The 17,639-nt window shown below is 33.3% G+C and overlaps 1 protein-coding gene across 2 annotated transcripts in view; it reads right to left on the reverse strand.

Annotated features, from left to right (window-relative positions):
- LOC114336812 (apolipophorins) overlaps positions 1-17,639 on the reverse strand; it is a 119,870-nt gene that overhangs the window by 44,203 nt on the left and 58,028 nt on the right. For both annotated transcript variants that reach the window (XM_028287192.2, XM_028287191.2), the window contains exons 10-16: positions 17,434-17,508; positions 14,250-14,772; positions 9,071-9,490; positions 8,517-8,935; positions 5,775-6,285; positions 3,430-3,870; positions 882-1,276 (exon numbers count right to left, since the gene is read on the reverse strand). In XM_028287192.2, the coding sequence (XP_028142993.1) occupies positions 882-1,276; positions 3,430-3,870; positions 5,775-6,285; positions 8,517-8,935; positions 9,071-9,490; positions 14,250-14,772; positions 17,434-17,508 (2,784 nt within the window). The remainder of the gene's footprint in view (positions 1-881; positions 1,277-3,429; positions 3,871-5,774; positions 6,286-8,516; positions 8,936-9,070; positions 9,491-14,249; positions 14,773-17,433; positions 17,509-17,639) is intronic.

Raw genomic sequence — 17,639 nt, forward strand, 5'->3', positions numbered from 1 at the left:
ATATTATACACAAATTATACAATGACAGAAGCTCGAAACAGATGACAATCGATGAAAAGCCCTATTTAACACATTATTTTTGAACTTTAAATTTAGTATCCTACAAATGACTACCTCATTCTGAGTAACTTTATATCTTCTGTTTACATCTGTGGTTAAAGATTAAAGTGTAGATAAATATATTACCTGTAAGACAGTTATTATACTTGATTATCGCATAGAAATTAAATTATGAATGTTAAAACTGTTTTATTTTACAATTTTATTCTTAATAAACATTTATCAATTAACCAATAAGGATTTAGCAACCTCAGCAAGATAAGTCGAATGAAGTAGGTATGGTGTAAATCTGTGTCTGCATAAATACAACGTCAAATGTGACATTATTTTATAATAATTATTTAAAATAGATTAAATAGGGCTTTTCATCGATTGTCATTTGTTTCGAGCTTCTACCATATGTTGTATAATCTGTGTATAATATTAATATGCACGGATTTTACGACATATGACAGAAGCTCGAAACAAATGACTGTGAATGAAAAGCCCTATTCAGACAAATTAAGGCAGTGCATTCATTTTTTAACTGATTTCTGTGTAATTTGTTTAGGTATAAGGAATTTAAATTGATTAGTATTAATTAAATACAGTTTAAAATTTATAATCTATTATTATAATAAATATTCGTTTGGAAATTGTGATTTTTATTTTTAGCAAAAACTGTAGTTATAGAAAAAGTATAGTGTGTAACACGTGCAGAAAGGTAATTTCTTACTCGTTTGAATTGCGGCACTCGCTTGCGCTAGTACCGCTACTTTTCAAACTCGTGAGAAATTAGTACCTTTCTGCACTTGTTGCATAATATACTATTATCAACTTACATCATCCCATTGTGCGCGTAGCTCTTCAAATATTGGAAGAGCTCTAAGTTCTTCAACGAGTCTTCTGTACAAGTTAATGAAGATTCGTCTAACTTGTTCGTATGATTTCTGAATAAACCTAGCAACATCTTGTCCCAATTCACCGAATGTAGCAGTCAATTGTTTGATTTCTGGTTGGTATTTCTCGATAATTTCGCTGACTGTGGCCAAATAACTTGAAGTAATTTCCACCAACGTATTAAGGATTTCACCAGCAATACCGGAGAGTTTTTCGACGAGATCCTTAAGAGCTGGTACGATATGTTTCTCGAATGATTCAACGAAGGCCACTACAACGCTTTGGACGGCATGAGTTACAGCTTCTAGTACTTCAAAAACTCTAACGAAGATTGTTTCTGTAATAAATAATTATATTAAAATATATTTCGAGACTATAAATATTTAAATGGAACAATGAAAATAAATAACATAGTGATAATTTTGATCAATATATACACAAAAGCACCTGGACATCACCCGACGGACTTTTATGATCCGGACGGACTTATATAAGTTTTGTTATTGTAGACTCAAGACAACAATCAAATAAATAAATTAAAGTCCGCACCAGGAGAGGAACAAATGCGAATTCTGATCATGACTTGGTTGAAAGTAGAGTAAAGGTCAGAGTTTCAAACATAAAGAAGAAAATAGGCTCTAAACATGAACGATACAATTGTTACAATTTATTTAACATGCTTGATTTGTAGTTAAATTTAATTTCAATTTCTTAAAAATATTTCGACTTCTGCCAGAATTAATTTTTTAATAGACACTTTCTTTTATGGGAGTAGTAGACACTCCCCATTCTGTGTCGACATACATTGACGGGATTAGAATAGAAAGGGTATAAGTACACTTTTCGTCAAAATCGAGATATGCATATAAACTAGAAACAATATTTTATTAGTGTAAGGAGATTCGTATTTATATGTAACTCTTTACGCCATCTTTTATGGAGAAGAAAATATTGTGTAAATTAAAGTGCAGGTCTCTTTAGAATAGAAAGGGTACAAGTGTACATATACCCTTTTACTATTAATTAATTTCCCATTTACTTTGTGTTTCGTAGGTTGTGTTTTGTCTTGTAAAAATTGTTTGAACGTGATTCTCCTAATTTTTGTTATAAACATAAATAAATACTGAAACTAACCATGATCTCGATATATCTATGTTTTGACCTTCAACAAACGTTGACAACTTCCAAACGCCCAGTTTTGGGCGTTTAATTTCTGTCTCTATAACCTTTTCAATCACCAAGCGTATACGTTTCTTTGGTCAGAAAATGTTGCTAGCAGAGGATCGCTAGCAACAAAAAGAGACATTTGAACTGTGGATGTATCGCAGAATCTTGAGAATATCATGGACGGAGAGAGTCACAAACGTCGAGGTCTTGAGAAGAATGAATAAAGAAATGGAATTCATATTTACGATCAAAAAACGAAAGCTGCAATACTTGGGACACATTACAAGAGGCGAAAGATATGAACTGCTTCGAATAATTATGCAGGGGAAGAGAGCAGGAAAAAGGTCCATAGGAAGAAGACGAAACTCCTGGCTAAAGAATCTACGGGAATGGTATAGCTGTAGCAACAACGAATTGTTTCGGTCAGCAGTTTCGAAAATATGTATAGCCCTGATGATCGCCAACCTTCGGAACGAAGATGGCACTTGAAGAAGAAGAAGAAGAGGATCGTAGGAAATCGATTCCTGCTTTCTACAGTTTATCAAGAGTTTACCAATCACAGTAACCAACCACAGTGATTAGTGTGCAGGAAAAAAATAAAAAATAAAGGTGTATGTAAGTTATTCATGCTCCTTGCTAAAACTGCATGCTACTTGCCATCATCTAGTCAACATGTGAACAAGTCAATTTTGGGCTCACATGGTACCTGGAGCATAATACACGGGATATTTTGTACATCCATGTTTAAGTTCACATATTTTATCTATGTTTCCATGACGGATCAATTTTAATGGGTTTTAACCCATATATTTTTCTATTTTTGTGGATAGCATGTTAGAATCACGTAAGCACTGATGATGATCGGTCATTCGATCGAAAACTAGTTCTGTGATGTAGCCCTTTTTAGAGATGTTAACAAATATACCTTTTATAAAGGATTTTTATAAAGGGTTCTCGATGAAGTTAATTCTTAGTAGTCGGAGTGTAGAGTTTGAGTTTTTTTACCCTAATACAATGTAGATGGACTGTAGAATATACGAAAAAAAAAAAGAGAATATAAAGAATATATGAACTACAAATTATAAAACAGACTAAAATATAAAAACATAAAACAAGTGTGGGGAAGAGTGCATAAACATTATAAAAGAAGCAGCTGACGAAATACTAGTTATGGAAAGCAAACAAAGAAAAATAGAAGAAACATAGAGAAAAAACCTGGCACAGGCAAAGGCTCAAAAAGGTGTATATGATATGCATTGTCGAAGATAACATTGAAGTTAGTAGTAATTGTATATTATAATATATTATATTTGTTGAACTTACCTACAAGTTCGCTAACAGAGAAGAATATTGTTTTTATGAGTTCTCCAAATTCTTGTAAAGATTTATCCTGCACAATTTCGTTTTTGATTCTTTGCAGTTCGGTAGAATAGTATTGTCTTACAGCTTGAAGATTGGGAGCTGCTTTCTTTGCCAATTCAGAGAGTTGACTAGCTTCTTTGCGGATGTCTTTTTCGATTTCGTCTTCGATTTTTTCGAGACCGTTAACGAAACGAGATACTCCTTCTTTGCCTTGGGTAAATACTTTTTCAATTCCCTTTGCATTTACGTTGTAGTCTGGTTTAAGGAAATTGGCTTCGTCGAGTTTTAGGGTGGCGTGGAATAGATTCAAAGTTCCTCCGCCGGTAACGTAGTCAGCACGAACATCAGCGACTTGACCAGGGATGAAACCGCTGTTGATTTGGAGTTTTTGTTTTGGTGTATCTAAAAAAATAACATTTTAAATTATACGTTTGTTTGACTTCCGTTTCCGTTCAAATATAATGAATCGAAAGAATAATAGAAGTGGTAAAGCTTGATCATCTGTTGTAAATGGATGATTTAAAATGAATGGCTTCCACTCGAAACGACCTAGATCAGATCTTTATAATTGAAGAAACACACCTCACATAGACACAAAACCATCATACTCATAGTGCAGTAAAAAGGACGACATTACCGCGGTATCTAGAAAGAAGAGGTCCTATCGATATAGGTGAAAAATTAGAAAAACATATTGCTAATTTAAGAACTTTTACTTAAGCTTCTTAAGACATCCAACTTGACCAGATATAGATGATATACCGCTTAAACTGAAAGAACCAGAAATTGGACCCTCAGGTCTAAAACAACAAATGCCGATATGGATTTTAGCCCAAGAAACCATCCAACATCTTATCGAGGGCTATCAGGCATTTGCCTGATGAGGGTTAAACTGAAAGAACCAAAAATTGGACCCTCAGGTCTAAAACAACAAATGCCGATATTGATTTCAGCCCAAGAAATCATCCAACATTTATTAGAGGACTATCAGGCATTTGCTTCAACTGAATAGAATAAACGGAAAGACTCAACAGGAACGATCCTTCATCAAGAGAGAGCTGATAATCTGAGACCTCTCCAAACCAACCATCTCTCATATTATCAGTGTCTCCCTAGTAGTATCCATAAGAATGACAACTACAAGCTACATTGTGCTTACGGACCAACCAGTGGCACACAATAAACCAGATCTCATACTAATTATTATTGAATTAAATAAATAAATAAAAACAACACGAATTGATGTAACGATACCTAACAATAATAATCTACTACTGTTATTATTCTCTCTACTACTGTTGTTATTCCCAAAAACGAAGACTGGACCGTGTCATGCAGTAAACTCTCTCTTAGCAGACACCTTTCTTCGCCGGACACCTCCTCTATACGGACGATTTTTAAAACAAAAATCATTCGGTGATATATGAACCTGTACCCTTTAACTCCCTTAGACGGACACTCTTAACAACAAACGCGGACAGTAAATGAGGGTATATGGCGTATATGCGGACAGTAAATGAAAAAAAATATTTTTTTTTCAAATATTTCGCAATAGAAATGTGTATAATACATTTTTCAGATCAACACAGCCGATGTCTAAGACGTGATATTTGATAGATACTGTTCACGTTTCAACACTAAGTAATAAAAATTTAATATATGTGTTTGTCGATGAAAGAAAAGCGACACCAGGAACTCATTATATTATTGTTTTGACTGGAACAAGGATTTAAGAATTTTAACCGAAATGTCATTAAGATTATTCAATAGACCTAATTTCATTTTTATAAGTGTTTTTTGCAACATGAATAATATGGGGACTACCAAAAACGGAAGTTTTAAGTTTGAAGGAAAAAGTCGATTAGGATGCTGCATTAGACCTAGAAATAATTGTTTTCGATTGATTTTGTAAAGTGCGGTCTAAAAATATTCCTGTTTCTGGTAAAATTATTTAAGAAAATGTATTAGAAGTTGCATACATATATATGTACTTATGTACATGCACTTAATTTTTTAAATTTTATGTTAACATATTTGTTTTCTCTTCAACGGACACCTCCTTTAAACGGACGCTTTATGCGGAACGACTACTGTCTGTCCTAGGGAGAGTTTACTGTATGAGCATTTTGACAATGGCTAAAATCCATGAATTTTTGGAGCATCAAGTGTGCTGATATTCAGGAAGACTATACCGAATAATAAGGTGTATTTCAAACCATAAAATTGTGTTCTTCTTAACGAACCGCAAAATTATTAAACAACCTATTACTAATACATAATTAACAAAGATATTGATATATACTTACTTTTGTGACCGAGAGTAAACAAGATAGTTTTGAATTTCTTAACTTCCAAGTGGCTAACCAGAGGTCGGTTATCGTAAGAGGTGAGTTCAGTGTCAACAGTTATATCATCATTAGACAGTTGATATTTGTTTTCGATCTTCAGGAAGTCAATATTTAATAATCTGAGGATAACTTCTGATCCTTGTCTATTGCCTTTAACGGAGATCAGATTGTCGTAGTTGGAACTTCCAACCACGTATTTTATTCTTGACCAATAGACTCCAGAAATTGCTTTTCTGTCGACTCTTATTTCTTCAGTAGCTTCGATATTAATACCTAGACCAACGCTCTTACACAATAGATAATTGTAAACCACGGCGTGGGAATTGTCATTGGCGACTTCTGGTGTGAATTTGTAATCAACTACTATCTTCTGACTTGGCTGATCGAAAATATCAAAAACGGTGGACGTATAAATTTCGGGAAGACGAGTTTGACCTCCTCGCGTAGATTCGAAAGTAATTGATAATGGCTGCAATAAAAAAAGTATATTAATTTTGTTACAATAGATTGCCTTATTTATCGCTTAGAATCAATCCTTTAAGATATATGTTGAAAAGACTAAATCGTTGGAAAAACTAAGTAATGTAAGAATATATACAGGGTGATTGTAGAACTGGGCGGCTATTAAATATCTGAAGCTGGTCATAATCTGGTAATAATTAGTAAGGAAACCAAACTAAAATGTCACTCATTGAAGAATAATTCGAATTTAATTAATATTTCAACTGGTACTATCGTCGTATCATAATAATAGTCCAGGAACTGAAGCTTTTCACCTCGCAATTTTTACAGAATGGATCGATTTGCTTGAAAATTTGAGAACCAGTAGTGGATAGTCCAAGGATTAAAATCTATATGATGCCGAAAGGCGCTTTTACTATGGGGGTGGTTGCCACCCCATCCCGGGGGTGGAAATTTTATATTATATTTTGACCGCAAAAGTTGATAAAAACATTCATTCTAAGCAAAAAACGTTCTATACATTTTTTTTAATAAAATGAATAGTTTTCGATTTATTCCCTATTGAAAGTGTTAGTTTTATATCGAAAAAATAAGTGTTTTTCAATAATATACTAATTTACGATTCACTCAATTTTTGCCGTAGAAAAAATTTTCTCAAACCAATTTCTTGGGAATTAAATAACCTACAATTTCATATTTAAACATTTTTTCGTATCTCTGATGGTAATCTTTCTATTCTGAAGAAATCGACATTTTTACCAAACTACAAAAATTCGTTAGTCGCTTTTAACTCCAGTTTTTTTAAAAACTAATCTTTCTAAGCCAGTCAAACTTCTAGAATCTATTAATAATACATAAATAAAGAAGAATGAATAAGGCCAATGACTAAAAACATCGCTAACTTACATTATTATGCTTCCAATTGGATTTCTCCTTTTTTTTCAAAAAAATATATTGATTTTTTAACCGCAACTTTTCTATTTTTTATCTTAGAAAGTTTGGCAAAAAAGAATTTTGTAGGTTGCCTAAGACAACCTAAGGCAACAGCCTAAGGTTGTATAAGGTCTATAAGCCTATTAATATTAATTCTTTTTAAAATGCTCAGTCGCAAAAAGAGGTGACTTTGAAAGAGTTTGTAAAGGTGGTTTTTGCATGTTATTACAAGTTTTAATTATCAATAGCTCACTCAATTTTGCTGTAGTAAAAATTTTTGCAAACCAGTTTCTTGAGAATTAAATTAGCTACAATTTCATATTTAAACATTTTTTCGTATCTCTGATGCTAATCGTTCTATTCTGAAGAAAAGGCCATTTTTTTCCAAACCACAAAAATTTGTTATTCGCTTCTAATGCCATTTTTTTTAAAACTAATCATTCTAAGCCGGTCAAACTTCTAGAACCTATTAATAATATAAAAATAAAGAAGACCAAATAAGGTTAATGACTAATTTTAATTAGGTGGTGATTAGGAGGTTGCTTCGGATCACTTTTTCGCTGAAAAAAGTAGGGACTAACATTCTTTTCAATATACGTCACTAAATTTTTAAGCTAAAGACTTTATTTTTATTTCTGGAGATAGATATTTTAAAATGCTTTAAATTAGTTTGGATAAGTTATCCTCGAAAAATGCATACTTTTCTCGTCTTTTGACTTTGAAACTACAGTATTTAGCATTTGACGAAGAAGAGCTAACATTTAATAATGTATAGCTCGATTACTATTGGTCTTAAAAAACTAAAAGAAACGGTTTTGTTTATTGTTTTAAGAGGTACATTTTTGTTAAGTAAAGTTGTTTTGATAAAACGAAAACTTTTGGAGTTATTAGTCGAAAACTTATTAGCAACATTGATTTTTTCGATATAAAACTAACACTTTCGATAGCGAATAAATCGAAAATTATTAATTTTATCAAAAAATTGTATAGAACGTTTTTTGCTTAGAATGAATATTTTTACTAACTTTTGCGGTCAAAATATAATGAAAAATTTCCACCCCCGTGATGGGGTGACAACCACCTCCATGGTAAAAGCGCCTTTCGGCATCATATAGATTTTGATCCTTGGACTACCCACTACTTATTCTCAAATTTTCAAGCAAATCGATCCATTCTGTAAAAATTGCGAGGTTTTGTCCTATTGTAAGCTTCATTACTTGGACTATAATAAAATCAGCAAGAAACCTGGTATAAAACCAGAAAATTAACAAAACAAATGATGCTTAATAAAAAAAATGTACTTACTCTTTGAAGTCCAGGATGTGACAATGAAACTGCTGATTTAACTCCTTTGCCTTTATCGTCAACGTTTATCCATCCACTTAGACTAGCTTTCTGATTGGGTTGATTCTTTTTGTCGAGGTAGAATGATACTTCAGCAGTAACTTTACCTCCAGCTAGTCTAACATTTCTGGGTCCTCTGATTTGACTTTCTAAAGCCACTATTCTGTTTGGAGTAGTCAAAGAGACTCCAGCTTCGTCAGGGTGGAGGTATACACTGTATTGATACTTGCTGTTTTGTGGGCTTTGGAAATGAATATCAACTGTGTGGTCCAGAACGTAACCTTTCCTTGTGGTGACTGCTTTAAGACCAAATTCGTTTGGAAGGCCAAGTTTTTTGAGGTCAAGGGTTATTTCCAAGACGTGGCTAAATCTTTCGGCATCTAAAATAGTAAGCAATATTGGTTTAATGGTCTAAAAGTTTAGTGCAACTAAGAAATATCAACTAAATATATTTTCAGCAAATAATATAATAAAACAGTATAGTAACAATTATGAGAATTAAAAAAGATAATTACCATTTTCGTTGACTTTAGAATCGAGCTCAAAGTGGGCACATTCCTTGTTTTTCTCACAGTAAGAGTCAAGAATTCTAAATTGTTTGTTGGTGATTTTTAGTTCGGAGTCAAAAGCGTTGTTTCCTACTCCTGCAACAAATGAAATTTGGAATCCTTGTTCTCCATTCTTCTCCTGTGTCAAATCTTGAGAAATAAATTTGAAGTTGGCAGCTTTATTTTCTTCTTTAATTTTTAGTGTTCCTGAGCCTTCAATAATGTATTTTCCGTGTTCTTCTCTGGCCTGGTAGGTTGTACTTCCACTAACGAGGTTTTTGTCGGCGGATTTTACGTGAATTTGAACCTTTTTAGCTGCTTTATTACCTTTGTTAGTTGCCTCGAAAGTGATCTTGTTTAATTCGAGTTTTGGAGAATTGATACTACCTGCAACACAAGATTGTGTGTTATATTTTAAAAAATAATAATAACGATATGAGTGGTTTAATTCATAAGAAAAATACGCGATACCACATTTTAAGTATCTATACGAGAAGAATAATATAGATATTGGGAGAAATTTTTAGCAAACCAAACAAATAGCACTGCAAAAGGAGAATTAAAATAAAACTAAGCAGCAGATAATATATTGAAGAGGGTATAAGCAGAACTGCAAGGTTAAATATGCCTACGCCAAACACACAGTAGAAGAGAACAATTACCAAGAGAATGGTCGAAAGCAATAGTACGTCCCATTCATAAAAAAGGATTTACAGGGGCATTTACAGGGAAAGTTACAGGGGCATAGCATTGCTAAACATCGCATACAAAATATTGGTAACTGATATAAAGAATAGACTAAAAACAAAGTATGGAAGATTTGGACGAGAAAGAAGCACAACAGAATATTTTGGCTTGCTGAAAGAGATACTTGAGGAAGATTGGCAATGATCATGGCCATTTTGACCTTCGAGGTAGCTTCTCTCAACAGTTGACTTAAGCTGCAACCAGGAAACGCGTCTCATTCCTACGCTTCTCCTACCCTCTATTTTTCCTTGAATTATGAGTCTCAAGATGTTATATCTTGGTGTTAATAAAAAAAGTAGTAATTAAATAAGGATACCAAATGGGAGAAAAACAACTTAAAATAATCTGCTATGCAGACGATGCAATACTAATCTCTCAAAGTGAAGATGATTTACAACGTATGCTGCACCAATTTAACATAACCACCAGAAAATTTAACATGTTAATTTCCCCAAAAAAGACAAAATCTATGGTTATAACAGCAGATCCAATAAGATGTAAATTGGAGCTGGAAGGTCAGATTTAAGAACAAGTGATGGGGTTTAAATGCCTGGGCATCGCACCATCTAGCTACGGAAGGCTCGAAACAGGGGTGGAGGATCAAGTGAATAGAGCAAACAGAGGCGCAGGTAGCCTGAATAACATAATATGGAGAAATAAAAATATCGGAAAAGAAATGAAAGGCAGAATTTACAAAACAGTCATCAGACCAATAATGACATACGCGGCAGAAACACAACCCGACACAGAGAGGACAAAAATATTGCTCAAAACAGCGGAGATGAAAACCCTTCGAAAAATCGATGGTAAGACTCTATGGGACAGAGCTAGAAGTACAGATATACGACGGAGATGCAAGATAGATAACATCAATAACTGGGTAAGAAACAGAAGAATAGAATGGAATGACCACATAATCCGAATGACAACAAATAGGGTAGTCAGAACAGCGAGAGACGGTTCGTCAATAGGAAGACGATCAGTGGGAAGACCACGAAAACAATGGAACGACAACTTACTAGAGGCACATTGAAAAAACAGACAGAGTCATGTCTATACAAAAAGAAGAACAAGAAGAAGTAGAAGAAGGAGAAAAAGAAGAGGAAGAAGATGTTATATATATTTCGCATCTCATCACATGTCCGAGATATTGCAATTTCCTTTCTTTTCCTGCAGAGGAAAGCTATTAATACCAAAAATCGAGCACGATATTATCTATAGACTTTTAACAAGCATTGATAAAATGAAAAGGAAGAAACTAACTATATAAATCACTTGAAGAACTAATACTAAGCAGAACAATTAATTATTAAAATGATATGTACAACTAACACTATGAAGAACAGAACACGTAAATAATGAAGTATCAGACAATTTTCCAGTAAATAAAGGAGTCAGGCAAGGCAACCCACTTTCATCTAGTCTCTTTAGTCTCTTCCTGGAAAACATGCTGCGGAAAGCCAATATAAATAAAAAATAGGAATTATATACATATTATAAAAAAGCCTAGCGTTCGCTGATGATATGGCAGTGATAGCAAGACGCAAACAGAAAGGGATACGGATAAAGAAAGAATTAGAAGAAGTACATAGTTGTAAATATTAATGACCATTGTATTAATACATTAATGACAAAAAGAAAATACATAGAATGTACAGAACAAGAATATGTAAAAAAAAAGTATTTAACAGTAAATAAATATAAATATCTATAGATTTTAGGAAGTTAAGAGGTTCGAATATATAGGAACAAATTATAAAACAAAAACCAAACATTGAAGAAGAAACCCAAAATATACTAAAGAAAGCAAACAAGTCTGTGTATGAAAAATGAGTATAGAAAGTCTAAGAAATGAGTATAGAAAGAAATAACTAATGTGTATTAATGGTTGCCAAATTAAGAAAATAGAGACATGGATATTAAATAAAAGAACAACCAGAAATGGTGCAGATATGGGAACGAATAGGAAAATATTGGGAGGAAAAATGGAGAACGGCATTTGGATCAGAAGGACAAATGAATATCGGAGAAAGCTATAATGGGAGCCTATCATGGAAGTAATAAGCTATAATGGGGCTAATAAGAACCCTACGACTAAGACGCTTAGGATACATGCAGATGCCAGAGGGTAGATTACCGAAAATGCTGCTGTAAAGTACAATAGAAGGATTTCAGAGAAGAGGTCGACCCAGAACAAGATGGAAAATGGATGTAGAAGATAATCTAAAAGGACTCAAGGTCACAAATTTGAGTTAAACAATGGGTAATTGATGCGCTAATTATAATTATTATTATCTATACATCTTAAACACGAGTTAATATAATATTGAAGAATATGATTGAGACGAAAAGACCGTAACTATAAAAACATGAATTCAGGACAGGACAAATCTATAAATCATATAAATACACTTAAGCGCTGGTTTCCTCGAAAGCGGTGCCGACAACCTCCGATCGTAACACTGCGATGAATGACATCCTAAAAAACTGTACCATGCAAAATAATAGCGTTGGTTTCCAAGGATGCGTTGGAAGCCACCGCTTGCTGAGCTTGCACATTCCATTGCCCCAGTGAAGAACCTTGAATTTGTCACCGTAATCTGACGTAATTCATCGCAGTGCTACGGTCGCTGTAAGTCGGTGCCGCTTTCGAGGAAACCCAGGCTTTAGACCAGGGCGCATCTACAAAAATATTAGTACATTTGGACGTTGAGCGGTGACTCAAATTTTTATGCAGAAATTGTTTGAAAATAACTCAAAAAATAATATTTGAGTTATCCTCCCTCTCAAAAAGGTCAGGAACATTGTTTAAATAATCAAAATGTCAAAAAATGAAGGAAAAATTCGATTTTTTCTTCGTTTTTTGATTATAACTTTAAAAGTATTCATTTTCGAGAAAGTTGTACAAACATAAAAGTTGCTTAATTAAATTTTCTACAATATAGAATTGGTTACAAATTTAAAAAATAGTCACCCTTGTTGCAAAATAGCACTAATTGCGAAAAAACCATACAAAAACAAGTATTCGCATTTTACGTTTTTCAACCATTTATGCTACATTTGGGACCTTCATATTTCACCCAGAAATACTTTATGACACAGTAAAACAATACTGTAAATTTCATTAAGATCGGTTTAATATATTTGGCAAAATAAATTTTGCAATCCAGCTTTCGCAAAAAAAAATCATTTTTTCAAAATGTTACAGGACTGAAAATAAAGTAGATAGCAAGTTGAAATTTTTCTTGCTTATAGAAGTGTACTGTACCTTTCATTTGCAATTTGCGAAATTAAAATCGATTAACTACCACGGCGTCAGGAATTTTTTTAAATAAACATTAATTATTGGTGCTTGGCGCAGGACAGCGGATAGTTTGCTCTGATTGGGCATTCCAATGACCTTTGATAATGATTGATACATTTTAATTTTTATTACATTTTGATATAAATAAATAAATTTGTTTATTGCAAAATAAAAACACATACTCTATCCTTTGAAATAACACTTTTTTAGCAAAAATTTTCTTTGTTCATATATTTTAACTTAGAGAATAAAAGTTTATTATTTTTAAACATATGCAATTGTTTAAACAATATTTCACAAACAGTAATAAAATTAGTTTGATTTTTGTGGAATTAAAATACTAAAATACAACAAAATATAGAGTAAGAAAATAATATATTAGATAAAGATTGGAAGAAATTTTGGTGGAAATCAACTTGTGTGAATCGAACACCGCTGTCCTGCGCGTAGCACCAAAAATTATTGTTTATTTAAAAAATTTCCTGACGCCGCCGTGGTAATTAATCGATTTTAATTTTGCAAATTGCAAATTAAAGGTACAGTACACTTCTATAAGCAAAAAGAATTCAACTTGTTATCTGCTTTATTTTCAGTCCTGCAACATTTTAAAAAAATGATTTTTAAATTTATTTTGCAAAATCTATTAAACCGATTTTGTTTTTCGGGGTAAAATATGAAGGTCCTAAGTGTAGCATAAATGGTTGAAAAACGTAAAATTCGAATACTTGTTTCTGTATGGTTTTTTTTCGCAATTATTACTATTTTGCAACAAGGGTGACTGTTTTTTAAATTTTTAACCAATTCTATATTGTATATAATTTAATTACGCAACTTTTATGTAAGTACAACTTTCCTCGGAAATGAACAATTTTAAAGTTATAATCAAAAAACCAATAAAAATATCGAATTTGTCCTTCATATTTTGACATTTTGATTATTTAAACAATATTCCGGACCATTTTGCAAAAAAAAAATTGCAAAAATGCAAAAAAATTTAAGTCACCTCTCAACGTCCATCTCAAAACAGATGCGCCCTGGACTAACTCTAATATTTAATTTATCTATGTATGCCTACCAGAAAAGCATAATATTTACCTTTAACATAGAAGTTGTCAATGTCTGCTACATTAGCATCTAACTTTCCTTCAAGTAAGAAGTCTTTCTTTTGACATAACAATCTGTATTCAAAAGCAAGTTCTTTATCGCTGACTTTGTTTCCTTTTAGCAAAACTTCAGTAAGTTTTCCTTCGGGACATCTTAACTTCAAATGAATCAATGGTGAGATTTCTGATGATTTTAAGTCACTATCGAGTTGCCATTTCTTACCGTCGTTGGTCAATACTACTTTACTTGTGACTTGCTGATAGTCCTCAGAGCCTTTAGTTTCAACCAATAAATGATTCTTTTTCAAGGCTTCGAATGGAGTGTCAAGTTCTGCTTCCAATTTGTATTGATGTTTGGCGAGTTTTGTAAGAGTTCCATCTAATTTCAAGTTTTTGCCTTTACTGTACTGCAAGGCTACGTTACCAGTTACTTGATGTTTTTCTTGCCCTAGATCTTTACAGCTATATCCGGCAACCACAGAAATGGGGTCAAGTTTGTTTGTTTTAAGATTTGCCTGAAAGATAAAAAATATATTTGTTAAGTGCTAATTAATAAATATTTTGAATTGCTCCATAAAAAGTAAAAAATTAAATAAGATTGGGGTGCTGAATGATAATATTACAGTGACAAGGAGAACCAGTGGCGCACCCAGGGGGGGGGTTTTGGGGGTTAAAACCCCTCCCAGGGTCCCAGGACATATAAAAAAAATATAAAGAATAGTGGGAAAATGTAACTTGTCTTTCAGAAACAATACAAAAAAATTTCGGTGCCAAGCGAAGCTAGGACAAATAATCTCCGGACAAATAATCCCAGACAAAAAGTCTTCACAAATTATTCCTGGACAAAAAATCCCCAGACAAATAATCCCCGGCAAATAATTCCAGACAAAAAATCTCCACAAATTATCCCTGGACAAAAAATAATCAAATAATCCCCGGACAGTTAATCCCCATAATTTTTTTTTGACAAAATATCCCTACAAAAAATACCCGGACAAAAACTGCCCAAGAAATATTTGCTGCCGAATAGTTCTCTAAAAATTTTCACGTGAATGCAATCGACTCAAATGTTTTTCAGCCTCAGTGCGTGAGAGCTATAGCAATAGAAACCGCTTTTCGGCACGAAAATAATGATTAGCACTTAAGATTAAGCATGAATTGTAATTTCGATTACCAAATTTCGAATTTCAATTCCATGCCGAAAACTTCAAATTTTACATGACAAACGAGTGTGAGTTTTTTCAAAAATCGTGGAAGATATGGGGAATGCGCTAAGGCTGTGGGAACCATGTTGTAATTATTCGCTTAAATCTTTTACTCACTCTGCTTTGAATAACTATGTTCAAAATATTGCCTATTCGTGATGAGAACTGCTGGTCCTGAAAACGATAATCTTGATTGTAATGCAAAAAACCTGTTACTTTTTGTAAATGTATTGTCAAAAATATTTAGTTATTATCATCATCAATGGCGTTATAACTCTTCGAGTGTCCTTGCGAGTGGTTTACTTTCATGTGTCGGTCCTGTGCCACTATTTCCATTTTCTCACTCCCATTTTCTCCAGATCTTCTCTGACTGCATCTTTCCACCTTTTTCTAGGCCGCCTTACAGACTTTCTCCCATCTGGCCTCTCCCCAGCAGCTATTTCTGGTTTGATTTTTGGATAAATTTTTCGCATGGCATATTCTAAGGCCAGCTTAAACAACAATAGGAATAACGGATCTCCCTGTCTCAGTCCAGAATTTACGCAGAAAGCATTTGATATTTCCCCACCTCTTCTAACTTGTGCAAAGAAGTTACTTACACACATTTGCGTTACCGTAGTTAGTTTCTTGGGTACGCCCAGTTCGACCATTGTATTTCATAGTATAGGATGATTCATTGAATCATAAGCCTGTTTGAAATCTATAAAGATCTGATGCACGTCTTGATTATACTCCCAATCCTTTCAAGCTATTGTCTAATAGGTAGTAAATATTTGATCAAAAATCGATCTTCCGGGCCTGAAATCACACTGATAGTCACCAACTATTTCTTCGGCGTATGGTAGTAATTTTTTTAGTAATACATAACGAAAAATATTTAGTCCTCAGTTTTAATTCACTGCAAGCAACATTTCAGAATCCTGCTTCAAAAGCTTTCAAAAGCTATGTCAAAAACCTGTGTTCTGCATTTTCATAACAAAGCTAAACATTCTTAATAGCGCAAACATTTTTCATGGATGCACACAGATAATGGACAATGTTTTGAACTTAGTTATCCAAGCCAGAGTGAGAAAAAGATTTAAGCGAATAATTACAACATGATTCCCACAGCCTTAGCTCATTCCCCATATCTTCCACGATTTTTGAAAAAACTCACTCGTTTGTCATGTAAAATTTGAAGTTTTCGGCATGTAAGTGGAGTTCGAAATTGGGTTATCGAAATTACAATAATTCATGCTTAATCTTAATTACTAATCATTATTGTCGTGCCGAAAAGCGGTTTCATGGCCATTTCTATAACTCTTATGCACTGATGCTGAAAAACATTTGAGTCGATTGCGTTCACGGAAAAACTTTTAGAGAACTATTCGGTAGCAAATATTTCATGGGGATTCTTTGTGGGGATACATATTTTGTAGAAAAATATTTGTGGGGATTATTTGTCCGGGATTTTTTGTGGGGATTTTTTACCCGGGGATTATTTGTCTGGAGATTTTTTGTCCAGGGATAATTTTTGAGGATTTTTGGTCAGGGATTACTTGTCCGAACCCAGTCCAAGCCAACCCCCCTAGAGTAAAATTCTGGGTGCGCCACTGAGGAGAACACTTATTATGTTTTCAATATCGCTTCCCAAAGTTATGTAAGATTCGAACTGTTAAACACTTTTTCTTCTTTTGGCATCATAACCCTGAATAGGGGGTCTTTGTCTGTCCGGCTATATCCTTTTATTCACATCTCTCTTGTGCTCTTCTCCTCCATTATATTATATTCATATTTTTCACTATATTCACGTTACGTCATCCAATCATCTCGTTCTATGCTTTCTTTTTTTTTCGCCTTATAAAATACACGATATAAAATCGACCGTCCAAAATCGGTGTGTATGTATTTAGAGTAAACCAATTGATTACAATAAAATCAGTGTATAATAAACTACCTCCAGAAAAAAAACACATTGTCATTACTACTTACTTTAAGATCTCCATCTTTATCACTTGCTCTAACTTGACCGTCTGTGCTAAAATCGACCAATGGGACCGAAGAAACCTGTAAAAAATAACGCTGTTACATATAAGACATACATGAAAAGTATAATTAATAAGTATTCTAAATAAGACTAAAAGAGATAAATAGTGAAGTTAAATGTCAACCAGTAAATGCAACAATTCTTTTTTGGT

This window comes from Diabrotica virgifera, chromosome 7 (genome assembly GCF_917563875.1).
Source record: "Diabrotica virgifera virgifera chromosome 7, PGI_DIABVI_V3a".
Lineage (NCBI taxonomy): Eukaryota > Metazoa > Arthropoda > Insecta > Coleoptera > Chrysomelidae > Diabrotica > Diabrotica virgifera.